A 15,479-nucleotide genomic window follows, 5' to 3' on the forward strand; every position below is an offset into this window, starting at 1 on the left:
GGTAGCATTTTATTTTATTATTTTTAATAATATTAACTTAAACACAATATTTAATAACCATATCAATAAACGAGATTCTAAAGTATCAATTGTTTTTAGAAAAACAGTGCAAGGGCAATTAATTATTGGGCATAAAATTGTAACATTGAAAAAATTTTACAATTTTTTAGTCTCCGTTTAAAAAAACTCTACTGTAACAGGAATATAATAAGACGTAATAATTATTAATGTAACTCTGATTTTTCGGATTCAGTTTGCGTATTATTCTTTATTTTACTTGACGTTACGAACACATTAGGCTAATTTAAATACGTACTCGCGAGACTTAGCTATCGTTATAATTTTGATTCCTCCGAACCATCATAGTCTATATATGTTTTAATATCTCTTCGAGATTTATGTTGTTCGTGGACTTCTGCAAATGTTACTGGAGTATTACTTGACCCTTCCATGGGTGACGCCAAATTTAAAATATGTTCGCATCTAGGTCGACGTTTACGGATAATATCAGATGCCATCTTTCGTTCGGCGTTGTTTTTCTCTACTATTGAAAATTTGTAACCTTCTTGATTTACTAATTTTTGTTGACAGTCGGATAACTTGTCACGAATAATATCTAAAAATTCTTTTGCAGAAAGTTCTCCAGATGCTTCTTCCATTAACAGGTAGCACAATCTTTGAGCTTGTTCCAGATATATTACTGCCTGTCTAAGAGCTTCAAACTTTTCACTCGAACGTGCCATTGCAATAAAATGAGGTATGAAAAATTCTAAAACCAATCTTCGACGTTCAAACGGTAATTTGGATGGCAATATTATCTGAAAAAAAAGAAGATTAAGACACACACATCTAATAGATATATAGCAACGGGCAGCAAAAAAACAAGCAATAACGTATTTAAATTTTTAAAACACTTACATTTTTATTAATTTCTGGTTCTGCTTTTCCTGATCCCCTTTGTTTCTTATATACATTATTAGATTGTCTTTTTTCTCTCATTTGTCTTTGTCTCTCTTTTTTCCATTGATAATGTTTGTCATGAGCTTTAGCTCTATCCCAGATATTTTTTATTTGTTCGTCTTCACTATCAGTGGTTTCATTATAAGGTGCGACAATCGGTAAATGTGGATTTAGTATACGTAAAGGATTTTTGCAGGTCAATATCTCATATAATCTTAGGCAGTTAAATTTGGGATAAAAATCTCTTTTTGTGTATTTTAATTTGTGTATCGCATTTAGAACGTGCATTACAGGGCTTTCAAGGATATCTGCTAATTTTCTTTGCAGCTTTAATAACAATGGTTTCGGTATATATTTGAACTCATTGCAACTTTCAATGAAATAATTTGGAAATCGGGACTGACCAAAGTGAGCATAAAAACTTCCTAAAAATAAACGCAATGATTCTCCAAGCCTATCTTCAGGCCACTTTGCATAATTGTCTTCGCATTGCCAAAATAGATGGTTCTTTATGTGACTTTCATTTATGCCGATTTTTGATGTACTATTTTCTAAAAAAGCCCTATATAATGTCAAAGTGAAAAGATAACATCGTGTATGGGAATGGGCTAAACAACTTTCCAAATAACGCTCTGCCGCAGGGAATATAACCTTCCATTGTACTTGTTGCTCCGGGTTTAATCCTCTCTTAGGCCTAAATCCAATAGGTACTAATAAACAACCAAAACCAACAGTTTTGTTAACCATGTATTTTGTAGGCCACTGATAACTAAAATTTGTTCTAGGATTTTGTATAATTTTTCTCTCCCTAATAATCCATCGATTAGCTGAATTTGGCCAAGCTGCTATTAGAGCTGGAAATACTTCATAACCGGTAGTTAAACCATTCTGAATTGCATTGCAGTAAATACTAGCGCCTTGTGTCATAGAATTCTTTATAGTGTCTTGTGAGAAACCTAAACCTGAACCTAAACTTAAAATGAAATTGTTAACAAAATCATCCATAAACGCAATGGAGCCGAGATAGTTATGTGTTTCGTATAGATTTCGATTTAAAGATTCCTTTGAAGCTGTATCACCTTCTTCATCATCACTCCAATCAATAGATTTCACATTAACTGATATCCAGCTTTCATCTGGTAAGACTCCCGATGCCAGTGGGTAATTAGTCCTCTTATTAAGTCCTATTTTTTTAGGTGTTGTAGATTCAGTAATAGTAGCATAACCGTAATCAGATTCAGTTTCACTAGACTCAGCCTGACGACTACTTGCGTTGGAACGATATCCAGATGTTTCAGTATCCTCTGCAGATAATATATTATCTAAGGACGTGTGACGACGATTGTTGCTAAAACTTTTGTTAACGATTTCTTTAGTTGGACCACTGTATCGTCGTGTGTTTTTTAAAATAGATTTTCTAGCTTTAATATCATATTCATCAGACTCATTTTGTTTTGAAAAAGTTACTTCCATAACACTTGAATTCCCATTCGGTAATAAGTGGCTCGTATCGTACAATTTATTTATCATCTCAACATCATTCACTGAAGTTCTTGATCTAGAATCATAAAATTCGACATCATTCTTTTGCTTACTATCAATGTTAGTGTCAGATACTTTATTCTTTGTCTTTTGTAAATTCTTTTCTCTTTTATCAGAATATGGAATATCATCAGAGGCGTTTGACTCTTTTGCCGAATCCGTGTAAATGCTATCATCAGAACTAACACGTTGTTGAATTTTGTATGCAGTTTCTTTGGAGAGACTGCTTTCTAAAATTTCTAGTTTCTTGAGTTTAACATATCCTGTAAAAAATTGATATTATTATACAACCATTATTTAATGCGGTAAAAAAATTTCTTAGTACAAAAAAACTTGCCAGATTCTTTACAGTCTTCGATACGCAGTTTATAGAAGGGAGCATCAAGAACTGCACAATAATCGGAAGTATCACCAGGTTCACTTGCCTCTACGTTATCGTAAATTATAAACAATCTTGGAGCCACCAGCGGTTCTATTTGATCTTTTTTCACTTGGAATAGAACGTGTTCTTGCACACATTCTTGGATTTTATCAGCCAAGAATACATGCTTATGGCATTGTACCATAGCTTCATCCATAGTATGTTGAGACTCGTTTATAGGATTGCTCTTGATATGACTCATTTCCCTAAACAAATAAAGGACGTATATATATAAATTGCATAAAAGAATAACTTGTAAATGTGTGAATTTCATTTCATGTAATCCTTTTAAAATTAAATTAATTTTCCTATAATATAATGTATGATATAATAAAATTGAATATTGTTTATAATAGATAAATTGCCTCGTATGTGATTTAATAAATCATAAAGAAATCACCGCTAACGGAGTGTGTGATAACAATATCTGAATAAATATGTTATTGAAATCTTATCACTACTTAGTGCTTTTATTTCCATATCATATCTAATTATCGTAATTAACAGTCCACTTTTTTTCATTTTAAAGTGTCGAGCTTTAAAGATATCCGGTGGAGCTGATTCCTTTGTTATGTTACCAGATAATTTAATATCATTATGAGAAACATTTTCAAGTTTAAGTACTATATATATAATTGTCGATGGCATAACATATTGCTTTTTCCATTATAGATTTTTGGATGTATTTACTTATTCATTTTTAAATTTAAGTGTATCTAATCTAAAAGTTAGTTTTCTATAGGGACAATAGTGACAGGTCTGACAGGCGATCTTGTTCTATCAAAGTTCGTAGGTAATTTTTATCCGTTCTAATTTTAAAAAACTTATTTCAGCAGTTGGGGTATCGTATTTACGTAGATTATTTTAGGATTTCCCCGTTGAAGTAAAAGATTTAAACAGGGAAGTCCCGCTGCCCGATAACCGATGGAGGGTATTACCAACTTTTGAACTCACGCTTTAAGAAAAAGCAAGATATTGCTTTTTTGTCCTTTATCAATTGTGAAATAAAAAGAAATCAGGTAAATTTTATTACGTTTCGCTCACGCATATCCTAGGACCCCGTGGCCAAGGGTCCCGTATGATTGACACTGCAGATACGGCGGTAGTTACACCTCTGAGTTTAGAACACGTTCTCATTCATTTCTGGGTGTCTAGTTAATGATGTTTATTCTCTGTTCCTAAAGCAATGTATGATATATTTTTGCCAAAGCTATCATGTAATTATAACATTAAGAATATATTTAATAATATATAATATTGTTGTAATCGTATCATCTTAGCTTTAATATTCACCTTTACCGTAACTTAAGGATTCAACCCTTTCTTACGAGAATACAATTTTTATCTTTATGCTTACAATTTTTGTAATTATTTTATTTATTAATCAATTACAATGCATAGACACATATTTCACTGTAAAGAGATCGTTTCGATTCTCATTAGATTTTGCAGCTAATATTATGTAAATTAATACGTTATACGCTAAACAATATTGTACTTTGAAATCTGATAACATTTTATAAATATTTTTTCAAATTTGTCGATGTTTTTATAGTCATATATAAACACAATTTAGAGTTTTTCACTATTTATAAATTTCTTTCACAAGACAGTTAATTATTCATACGAACCAAAGTAGCTTAACCGACGGTTCTGTATCAATCTCGCCTATATTCTAATTAATTCATTTATTGTATTGAATTTTTTTTTTAGATAACTCTGAATATAAAATTCTGAAATGACAATTGAAATGACACTAAGCAAGTCATAGTTCTAATATAAAAAAATATTTATTAATTAAAAAAACATTAAAACAATTATTAAAAAAAAAAACATTTAAAAAACGCATCGTTTAAATTACGATTAAGTAATTATATGATTGGATAGCACTGACATTGTGTAATTAGTTAAAAATATGTAGCTCTAATTTGTACTAATTAGGTTAAAAAAAAATATTTACATATTATATTTTATATACATATACATATATGGTTTAAGTATTATGATTATATTGAAACATAATTTGAATATTTTTCAAAAGAGCCGATATTAAATTGATATATATTTTATATATAACACAATTACTTTATATCATACTCGTAAACTTTGTAATAAACATTGATCTAATCTAATAGCAAAATTATTTGTTGTCAACCTATCACATTCTCAATGTACTGTAATTCTCATTAAGTATTATATCCGAAACGTTAGCACGTAGGTTTGTGTATATGCGTACGTGTGAAAAGTATTCTGACAAAATATACCTAATTTAATATTTTTTTATTTAATAAATGACTTTCTTCACACTAAAATGAAACTTATATCGCTGTTCAACACGAAAATGTAATAATATTTATATAAAAAGTTACACACACTCCGTACAAACAATTTCTTTTATGATTTCATCTACACTTCTTTTACTCGATTAATTAAGTTAGCTGATAAATAGTGTTATGATTACTAGTAAATACATTTACAGGAATACTTTAATGTCACTTACCGTTCATAATTTTCAAAGAACTGCACCGACAACAGGATGTTGTTTAACAAAAATGCGTCACAATCATTGTTGAGTTGATAACGCATGCGGTCGAGCGCCTCGTCGTCGTAGGAAAGGTTTTGGGATGGCGGAGGTCGTGGCATCGCACCCTGACTCGGCGGTAACAACGCCATGGTTGGGTTTATTGGAGGATTTACGACAGCAGTTCTCTTGTTCTGAGGATTCAAGTTCTTTTTCTTCTTTTCCTCCCTTCTCTGTTCCTTCCATCGCTCCCGCTCGAAAAATTTATCCGGCTCCCTCTGAACTTTCTTCGACTTTGAATTTCCCATTTATGTAACTGACTTTTAAAATGACGCGGCTTACAAAATATAACTAAACGATATACATATTAAAGTTAACTGGCTTGTTATTCAGGACAACGATAACTTTGATAGGAGAATTGAGTATCCGGTAGAAAAAACAACAGCACTACCGACGTCTAAAGTTTTCAAACTGAAGTGATGAAATATTTGCTAAATCAATTCATAATTACAATCTTATCAACGACTCAATAATGATTAATTTATTGAACGTCACCGAAGCAATTGATTTCTGCTGCAAGTTTTATGAATAAGGTGGCGTTCTCGGAATACGGAATAAGTATAACATAAAGTATGCCCGGTTTAATTTTCAGTTAGCCCTCCCCACCACTGGTTACGGTACATGAAAAGTGAGTAAAAAACTAACTACAAATGCATCGACGCATATCAATAGCATCAAATACATTTATATTTGTTACATACTGTATTATTTTGTTACTATTAACAAAAAAAATACTAAAACGTTTTGCCTTCAAGTTTCGTATGATTGAACAATCGACGAAAGAGATTGTAAAATAAAATTTCCCCGAGCAAGATTTTATGACGGAATTTTGATATTATTATTGATGTGTTATTAAGATAGCACACGGAAAATATACTTCAAAAAGGCAAATTAAAAAAATCATTACTTAAATATTGATGTGTAGTGAGCTTAAAAATAAAGTTAGTCTCATTATACATGTAAAATAGTGTATATTGAATAGCAATCAACAGTTGCAACATCTAGCTAATCGGTCATGTAACAACTTAGTCGGCTATAGCGTAATAAATAAATTAAACATAGAACGTAATCGTACATGTTTCGTAAATAGTCAATTATGATAAGATCGTATACTGAAAAGGAAATTGTGTCAAACCGACGTGTTAACGCCAAAAGTAATATATAAAAATAGTCTCAGTTTGAAATATTACTAAAACGAATGTCTGTCAATTGCTGCTTTATCTAATTTTACAAAAAAATATTAATAGAGACTGTGACATTTATTTTTTAAATCTTAGTTTTAAAATTATATAACAGTTGGTTGAACTGTTTACAGTCTAAGAACGTAATAGATACAAGTCACACACTTTCACTTCAATGATAATAGAATAAAAAAAGCTAGGATAGATAAAACAGGCGAACGTTGAATATGAGAGTTCTTTATGATTAATTGGAGGTTTGACATGGAAGTTAAAGATGTCATTAAGTATAATATTCATATAAAAATATTAAATATATTGAATCTTGTTATAAAATAAATAAAGGTAAGTTAAATAGTAACTACAAATAACTTTCCATTTTGCAAAACACCGCTATTGGTGTTATTATCTTATTTTCTATATAATAAAAATGAATATCAAATAAAAAGGAATAAGTAACATACAACAATACTAACATTTTATTTATTTTTTGCGTAACACAATGTTGTTATAAGATAAAAAATACATACAATATACACTAATAATAAGTTATAAATTCTAAAAAACATTTAGAATAAGGTCAAGTTTTTGGTACTAGATTATTATTAAAATTTAAACAACTCCAATATACACGTTGATATTTGCCTAATTTCATAAATTATATTTTTATAAGTAAGAAAAGAATTGCTTTACATTGTTAAGTTTTCTGATTATAAATATATGTACAAAATAAATGGAAAAAATGTTAACATAACTATGGTATCTGTCGTAACGCCTCCGCTGGGGGCGTACTCACACCATCTTCCGCCATATTGTTTGCAATGCTGACGTCATCCGCTTCTGGATAAGTATTTATACGACGACTTTTCATACGCTTAACATCAACCATTTTTTTATCTATCAGTCTCCTGAAAAAAAAATAACAAAAATATCTTTTACAAATTATTCACAACACGATATCGTTATTTAATTTATAGATATATGTTTTACATACTGCTGCCTCCAATCGATCAGGACTCCTAATACGAAAACAAAAATAATTGCTACAATGATGACCACTGCTACTCCCAAAATGGTGGCCACAGTGAGGGTAGGCACCTCATCGGACATCGCTGAAATGCTGGGATCCGATGTTGATAACTTATCTAAAACAATTGAAATATTTAATACATCCACTAACAATATTTAAATTACAAACATGTAATAAAATAATTGTTTTGAAAAATAAAACCAAGATATAATGATTAAGGAAAATTTTGTCGAATAGGTGTCATTTACAGTTAAATTAAACACAAAGAAGAATTAATACACTTCGTCAAAAGAATTAATAACTTAATTATTTCGGAGAGTAATTGTTCGTAATGTTGCTTTTGGGAATAGTTAATTTAAGGTATTATGAAATAAAAGAATATCTCATTACTCATAATTCCAGAATATTTAAGTATTTAAAGCTTTAATGAAGCAATGTAGCGTATTCAGGTATATGAAGGTTATAAAGATATATGTAATTTTATTTTAGTGAAAATTTCTTTAAAACTGGAAGTTTACATGGAAGCCACAGCATTAAAAAGAAAGAGCATCACATACTTATTTTTAAATGTAATATAACTTTTTTCTAACACAAAGACCAATATGTATACATTCTTACCTCCCACATTCCAATTGATGCTATTACTCTCAGTTTTTTCCATTTCGTCAAGTCTATGTTCCTTTTCACGTCAGATTATCTGAAACACAGAAATCCGTACGTTTATATTAATACTAATAAATCATTTATAATAGTTTCTAAAGCCTTACGAAACTATTTCATATTGAGCAAATTATAAGGAAGTATTAGTATATAGTGTATACCTAGATTATTATTATTATTATTATTAACGCTCATATAAAAAATATTATAAGGAAGAATATATCTTTTCAATAACCTGTGATGAATAGAATCTCATGTAAAATACGCAAATAGATATTGTATCAAAGCGCAGAGTACGTGCAACAGAAAACATTTCCAAGAACGGCAGAGATTGTGACGTATAATGCCAATTAAGATTGTTTTGATATTTTTTTACAGTATTATCATAGCCAAATTTCTATCATAGATAACAATTTAATCTGATAATCATTTTGATCTTTCAATCTTTTGATTAAAACCAGTTACTTCATGCATGCCGATATGGAATGCAATTTATTGTAGAATTAACATATTATATGTAAAATATATATCAATAATTATATATATACTATTACGCTTTCGTTCGTTCGTTATATACATAATATATTTAATATGTAATATGTTCCTAAACTTAAAATAGTTTTTTTTTAATCTTGAAGGAACTTAAAAAGGTAATATTAATATAATATTAATCAGTCAGGGTATAAATAGATATAAGGAGAAAAAAACGGGTTTTTGTACAAAAATATTAGGTAACTATCAAAAGTACATCATTAATACAATATATATATATATATATATATATATATCCATATCCAATGTCTATATATATATATATATATATATATATAGACATTGGAGTGACAATGTTGGACTATTTCAAGGATGTTTTCTATCTCCAATAACATTTAATATTGTAATCAATATGTTAGTAGATTAACTAATAAGTAAAGAAAAAACTGTGGATATCTTTTCAAAATAAATAATAATAAATAAACAGAAACCATTGCAGCCCACGCTGACGATGTCGCACTACTGACACTCTAACCCAAACTCTGTCAGGTACTATTGTATAACGTAGAAAAATTCTGTGAGTGAACCGAGATATTGAGGACAAAAACAAATAAATGTCACTGTCTGTATGTCGGAAAGCGGAATACAAGATACACCTCATACGATCCGCTATAATAGTTTGGCGGTCAATGCGCTTCTACGGTTACGGAAAATGCTGCATTTAAATTTCTTAGTCGTGAGACAGATAATACAGGTCGTACTCTATCCCTAGAACGAATAGTAGATAGTTTTTTTAAACGATCTTAACAAGGTCGATAACCAACCGATTAGTAACATCAAAAAGGCTTGGATTTTCGATAATTACCTAATATCACATTTGAATTGGCCTTTCCTCGTCTATGATTTTAATAAAACCCTATTGTCAAAATTAGATGCAAGCGTCATAAAGGTATTATTTGGGCTCGCCATACCGGCGGATTCGTCAGTTTTATTCAGGGATTGCAATAGTTTTGGGATGAATCTTAATAACCTATCGGAACTCTATAAACAACTTATCGATTCCAAGAGACATATCGTGGGGAAACCTCATATTAAGGTCATTACATCACTTCCAAAAGACAAAAATGCCCCAAAGCTAGAGTTAAGACTTTAATTCCATAAACAGTTTCTGATAGAATCTTAAAATAACAGAGTAGGGTTAGAATCAAGTAAGAAGGTCCAAGATACGTATATATTAAAGTCTTTTATCCGGCAAGACGAGAATGCTAAATATAAGATCTATGCAATGAGTTTAGAAAGGCAGAACGAATCGTTAGACACAGGAGACTTATCCCCTTAGCACTAAAATCTTGCACCTTAATTCATGATTAGTATCCAGCACTCCTTGGTCTCTTATTCCACGTGATAATGCCATAAGATCAGTAAATATGTATTTATTAGTATAAATATCTTTATAATTTAGTACTTTAAACGAAGAACTTACATTTAAGAAAATTAAACGTCAATTAAATTATAAATATAAACTACATATATAATTATTTATTATTAATAAAGTATATTATTTACATGTATACATGCACAAATATTAAAAAGCAAAATTTTCCTTTGGCAAAATTGTGTTTAATGATGTTTTATCAAGTTGGTACAATTCAAATCAGTTGTTACCTGGACTTTGTCTTTACAATGTTTATAAGGAAATATAACTTATACATAAATCAACAGATAAGAAATCAAAAATTTGTTGTTTTGTATTCTGTTTTTTTTAATACGACCTTTCATTTTTATTTTTATTGGTTAATAAATTTTTTGGTTAAAAATAGTTAGTACTTCATATGAAAGCACGAATTTTTTGGGATATTTTATTTAAAGCGATCAAATTTTAATTTCAATTGAAACTAAGTTTCCTCGAATAAGTTCCGTAAACCAGACAGTCAAAATACAATAACTTTTTCTGCTTTATCGTCAAAGGTGATTACGACCAAATAAACGTTCTTTATAACTATGATTTTTCTAACTTTTGATGATAAAACAGAAAATATTTCATTACTTTTTCTAAAACTTAACTTATTTATTTCAAAATGATGCGTATGCATTAAAAAACTGGAGTCTAACACGTGCCTTTGAAATCGAGGACTAAGCAGCAAAACTATTATACTTCTAATGTACTATCGCATGTAAACTATACTGAAATCATTATTTTCGACAGTTTAATATATGTATTAAATTATTGAGAAAATTCATCAAAATTAATCGTTCATGGTGGACGTTGTTGGAGTTCAGTTGTTAGTGATAGTAAATACATTTTTTATAGTCGAGGAAAATATTTACTATTCGAACTTAGCTATTTTTATAAGTAGCACGAAGTTTTTTCACATAATTTAATATTATTATTCAGGGCAATGTAATTAACAAATTATCATTAACTGAAATGTATTTTTAAAATAACTTTTTATTGACGAATAAAAAGAGGAATAATTTGTCCAATCCTTAGAATTACTTTGTGTTATTATTTATTTACTGTGAGCTCAAGCTATTAAACTAGATAAGAACATTTCTCACATTAGGTACAGAGAGGATAAAATATCTTTTTAGATCCAAATCGATAAAATAAATCCATTCTCAGTATTTATCGATTTAATAACCAATAATCATAACATTATACACGGTTAGAGAAATTTTAATAATAGCACAGATGAAGCATAAATTGGAATAACTTTTCCAAGAATTCAGAAAATTGTATCCAAGATCCGATTTATAGAGATAATAGTAACAATATAAAACAATGAATAAACGTCGAAAAAACTCAACAAAACTTAAGTGTATAGCAACCTGAATGTATTTCAATATTCAAGATTGTTCTATTAAAAAAATTTAATAAGTTCTTCTAATACAGTAAGTACGTGACACAATATTCAATACAATAAGATATAACACTTAACATTGTCGGAAGAGTTAATAATCTCTGAGTGTCAATTGATATTATAGTCAATGTTATTAAAACACGGTGCAAGTTGATACTGAATATGTGTGCATACGATCACGTAGTCTAACGATGATTGTTAGAGCCACTGCTCATTCCTTTGTTTGTAATCTTTTGACTTCCGACTAGTTTTTACTGAAGCTTCGATTCCGTTCCTGCTCGTTTCTTATTACAAGTATTAGCTTAGAAATATTTATATGTATACATTTTGTGGAAATCAGTAATGTAATTGAAAAAGACACAAAAATATACAAAGTAATGGTATAATTCTGTTCCGTTAACCACATCTATTATTAATAAAAATATATAATTGAAATTACAAACAGACATAAAAGAGTTTCTCTACTAACGGAATATTATTGGTAAACGAGACTCCGTCTTACGAAATTAACACAGATGCAAAACGCTGAAGAATTTTTTTAACATATCAATAAATTTTTAAATCAACTAGATGACGGAAATTAGGTGAATTCAAACATTTTTCTTGTATCATCGAAGTGTTTTATTTGTAAAGATGTGTCTTTCCTCATAAATCTCGTTATAGTTTAATTATAAAAGGTAATTTTAAGTTACAGCGAGATCCGAAATTAAATTGAATAAATATGAGAAATTAATGACTCAGAATGATTATGAAGTTTAAAAACCTTTTATAGTTTTTATCATATCTATAATAAATATCTGATAAGATTTTTGTCTATCCTATACATATATATTTTCATGATAAAATGAAGTAAACGACTTGTACGTCAAGGACCTCTAGGAGTCACTGTCTACTGGGATGTTGTTCGAGATGATACTTTCATAAAAATATCAAAGGTACAATATAATTTACAATATATTAAGTAAAAAATATATGTCTAAGCATGTTTTTAGCGAATGATAAATGTGTAACCTTTTTTAAGTAAAGGAACAATATATTTATCTGCATAAAATATTGGTATATTTTAATTATAAATTAGTAATAAATGTAACTTTGACTTCATCCTTGTTACTGTTTACATTTTAAACACGGTAAACGTAAAGAAGAATTCGTTAAAGAACCTTTAGTTGTATTGAAAACCAGGGTCATTTACAAGTAATACATGTTAATATAAGTGTTAAGTGCCTTCCTTCCTTCTCTAAATTTTTTTCATAAAAATACACACAAAAACTTGTGCATCCTCAAGCCACATTTGTTATATGTATAAATTATAACAAGTGACAACTTTTTATATACCAATATATTAGAAGAAATAGATTTTTTTTTGTTTCTTGAAGAGTCAATTCAATTCCGATAATGTTAATAATAATATGAACGTAAGGAAAATCACCAGCAAACCTTGAAACTATTGCGTTTGTTTTTTAACAACTACCAAAACCATTGTGAGAAACAGCCTTAGATTCCGCTTGTAACGAAACATTAAATTAGAAAGCCTAAAGCCGAGTAAGACGTTGAAAGATATGAAATAAATACCACATATATAACGGGGTGAGTGTACACTTTATATTTTTAATTAAGTATAATGTTTTATTTAAAAATGATTCTATTTAAATGAAACTAGTATTATTCGGATTTACTACGCGGATTTTATTATTTAAAAAACTACATAATCCCGACGTTTCGGTTACTTTGCAGCAACCGTGATCACGGTTATTATGTAGTTTTTTAAATAATAAAATCCGCGTAGTAAATCCGAATAATACTAGTTTCATTTAAATGAATACTCGCGAAAATCTTAGATCTCATTATGATTCTATTTATATGATCCAAAGAAGGGATCATTATCATTGCAGAATGTTTCTAAATTGTTTACATACACACACACACACACACATATATGTATATATATATATATATATAATATGTGTGTGTGTGTGCGTGTCTACTTATACGTACATAATATTAATATAAAATAATGAAATATACAATTCCTACAATATCCACAGACGTGCAAAACGTATTATTACACTGTTGTTTTAAATGATGTTTTGTTACATTAACGGTGAAAGAAAGATGCCATTAAAAGCGATAAAGAAACAATAAAAACCTAATTGTATTCAATTGTGCATGTGTGTATTCGACACGCGTTTTTCAAGTATATATTCACTATAAATCCGGTAATAAATTAAGTATGAACAATACTAGGTTAACCTGGCAAAGAAAATATTATGTTATTATATCTCTGTCCTCTTTTACATGTTATAAAATTGTCATAAAGTGCTATTAACACCATCCAAACTGTTTAGCTTCTAATGTTAATCTTACACTCAGACCAAGTTACAGATATCAGTTATAAATTAAATCCTTTAAAATAGTAGGTCAATAACAGACGCTGCGTGTACGTACTAGTGTAGATACTTGATGTAGATTTCTATAAGACCTCAGTCTATGCTTTCATATAATTATCCAGGTAAGTTTGACAACACATAAGCATGTATTTTTTTGTAGCTGCTTAAAAAGTATGTTTAAAATGTAACGAAGGCAGTATAATAGTTATCTTTACAACAAAAGCCTTGAATACAAAATGGAATAACGACTGATTAAATATTAATATGTTATTATTTGCACGTCAATAATTGCGAAACGTTCTGCTGTTTACGCTTTGTTATTGTTATTTGATAATACAAAAAAAAAATACGTTTTAAGTTGTCGAATTAAATGTATGAATGCGAAAAATCAATTAGTTACAACGAACAGGTATGTCGGTACGTTTCCAAGAACTTACATAAACGAGACGAACGCCTTTGGTACTGGTCAATCCTTTCACCAAAACGAACTAGTTTTAGAAACGGTATATTTTGTTTACACTAAATTTTCCACCAAATCTATGTATCACAGGTAAATATTAAATTTTTCTAAGTCGTCCGTGAGTACGCCTCTCGCAGGCGCATGCGCAGCGCACCAATGCGAGTCTCTTACTGCTGTCGTTTACCACAAGATCACCTACAGTAAGAACTAAACTCGTTAGCGTAGAGTGAACACAAATTTTTGTCAACTGACACGCATCAGCCGAACGGATAACATTTTTTGTGGGTAGACCGACAATAGAGCGATAAGGAATTCGTAACGGTACTGAGGATGTGCGTGTGCATTATATCGTAATGTCCTATGAGTCACAAAACAATGTTGGCCCGTATACGCCTCCCGTTTACTATTACGATAGATAAACCTTGATTATTATTATTTATTTAATACAATCGGTTTATAAAACTGAAATGATGCGTTGATCTATGTCTTATGTTATGTTTTTTTCGTATGATAAAAAAGGGTCGATTGGAATATAACACATGACTCATCGTTAAAATATTTAAAATTTTGTATCGAGCTGTTTAAGAGGAAGTTTTGTAATTTAAATTTTTAATGTGTATAGAAGTGGACTAATATATGTGAAGCTGTTTGCTGGGATGTCTGATATTTTCCTTCTAACAGGTTATGTATACTGCGGTAAATTACTAAACTTCGCAAAAATTCATGTTTGTGTCTCAAGCAGTGTAAAGTGTGTAGCAAAACAAAAATTAGGATTTAGATCGCTCATTATTTGTGTGCAATGTTTAAATCATTTTTTTATTTTTGTGTCAAACATTAATTGCGGTAAATATCTTTCATATTTATTTCTTATTAAATGGAAATCACAGCTCATAATTACAATAAGTTA

General features: G+C 29.5%; 2 protein-coding genes across 2 annotated transcripts; both read right to left on the reverse strand.

The window, feature by feature from the left end:
• Positions 1 to 261: 261 nt before the first annotated feature.
• On the reverse strand, positions 262 to 5,931 carry LOC116767201 (uncharacterized). The gene is made up of 4 exons (XM_032657412.2): positions 5,424 to 5,931; positions 2,840 to 3,129; positions 919 to 2,765; positions 262 to 818 (listed from the first exon to the last, which is right to left on the reverse strand). Exons 1-4 carry the CDS (start codon positions 5,750 to 5,752, stop codon positions 336 to 338), a joined length of 2,949 nt encoding a protein of 982 aa, XP_032513303.1. The 5' UTR covers positions 5,753 to 5,931; the 3' UTR covers positions 262 to 335.
• A 1,207-nt stretch (positions 5,932 to 7,138) lies between these two features.
• On the reverse strand, positions 7,139 to 14,869 carry LOC116767746 (uncharacterized). The gene is made up of 4 exons (XM_061527543.1): positions 14,550 to 14,869; positions 8,331 to 8,409; positions 7,677 to 7,827; positions 7,139 to 7,590 (listed from the first exon to the last, which is right to left on the reverse strand). The coding sequence occupies exons 2-4, from the start codon at positions 8,371 to 8,373 to the stop codon at positions 7,437 to 7,439; spliced, it is 348 nt and encodes a 115-aa protein (XP_061383527.1). The 5' UTR covers positions 8,374 to 8,409; positions 14,550 to 14,869; the 3' UTR covers positions 7,139 to 7,436.
• Between the last annotated feature and the right edge of the window lie 610 nt (positions 14,870 to 15,479).

Source organism: Danaus plexippus (assembly GCF_018135715.1).
Source record: "Danaus plexippus chromosome 9 unlocalized genomic scaffold, MEX_DaPlex mxdp_26, whole genome shotgun sequence".
Classification (NCBI taxonomy): domain Eukaryota; kingdom Metazoa; phylum Arthropoda; class Insecta; order Lepidoptera; family Nymphalidae; genus Danaus; species Danaus plexippus.

What these genes read in the sequence shown, in the direction of transcription:
- LOC116767201 (XM_032657412.2), bottom strand. Translation starts at nt 5,752, where the DNA reads ATGGGAAATTCAAAGTCGAAGAAAGTTCAGAGGGAGCCGGATAAATTT. An exon ending in TTCTTTGAAAATTATGAACG is followed by an intron (nt 3,130 to 5,423) that starts GTAAGTGACATT and finishes TTATTTGTTTAG; the next exon opens with GGAAATGAGTCATATCAAGA. An exon ending in AACCAGAAATTAATAAAAAT is followed by an intron (nt 819 to 918) that starts GTAAGTGTTTTA and finishes CTTTTTTTTCAG; the next exon opens with ATAATATTGCCATCCAAATT.
- LOC116767746 (XM_061527543.1), bottom strand. Translation starts at nt 8,373, where the DNA reads ATGGAAAAAACTGAGAGTAATAGCATCAATTGGAATGTGGGAG. An exon ending in CATCAATTGGAATGTGGGAG is followed by an intron (nt 7,828 to 8,330) that starts GTAAGAATGTAT and finishes CAATTGTTTTAG; the next exon opens with ATAAGTTATCAACATCGGAT. An exon ending in CTGATCGATTGGAGGCAGCA is followed by an intron (nt 7,591 to 7,676) that starts GTATGTAAAACA and finishes TTTTTTTTTCAG; the next exon opens with GAGACTGATAGATAAAAAAA.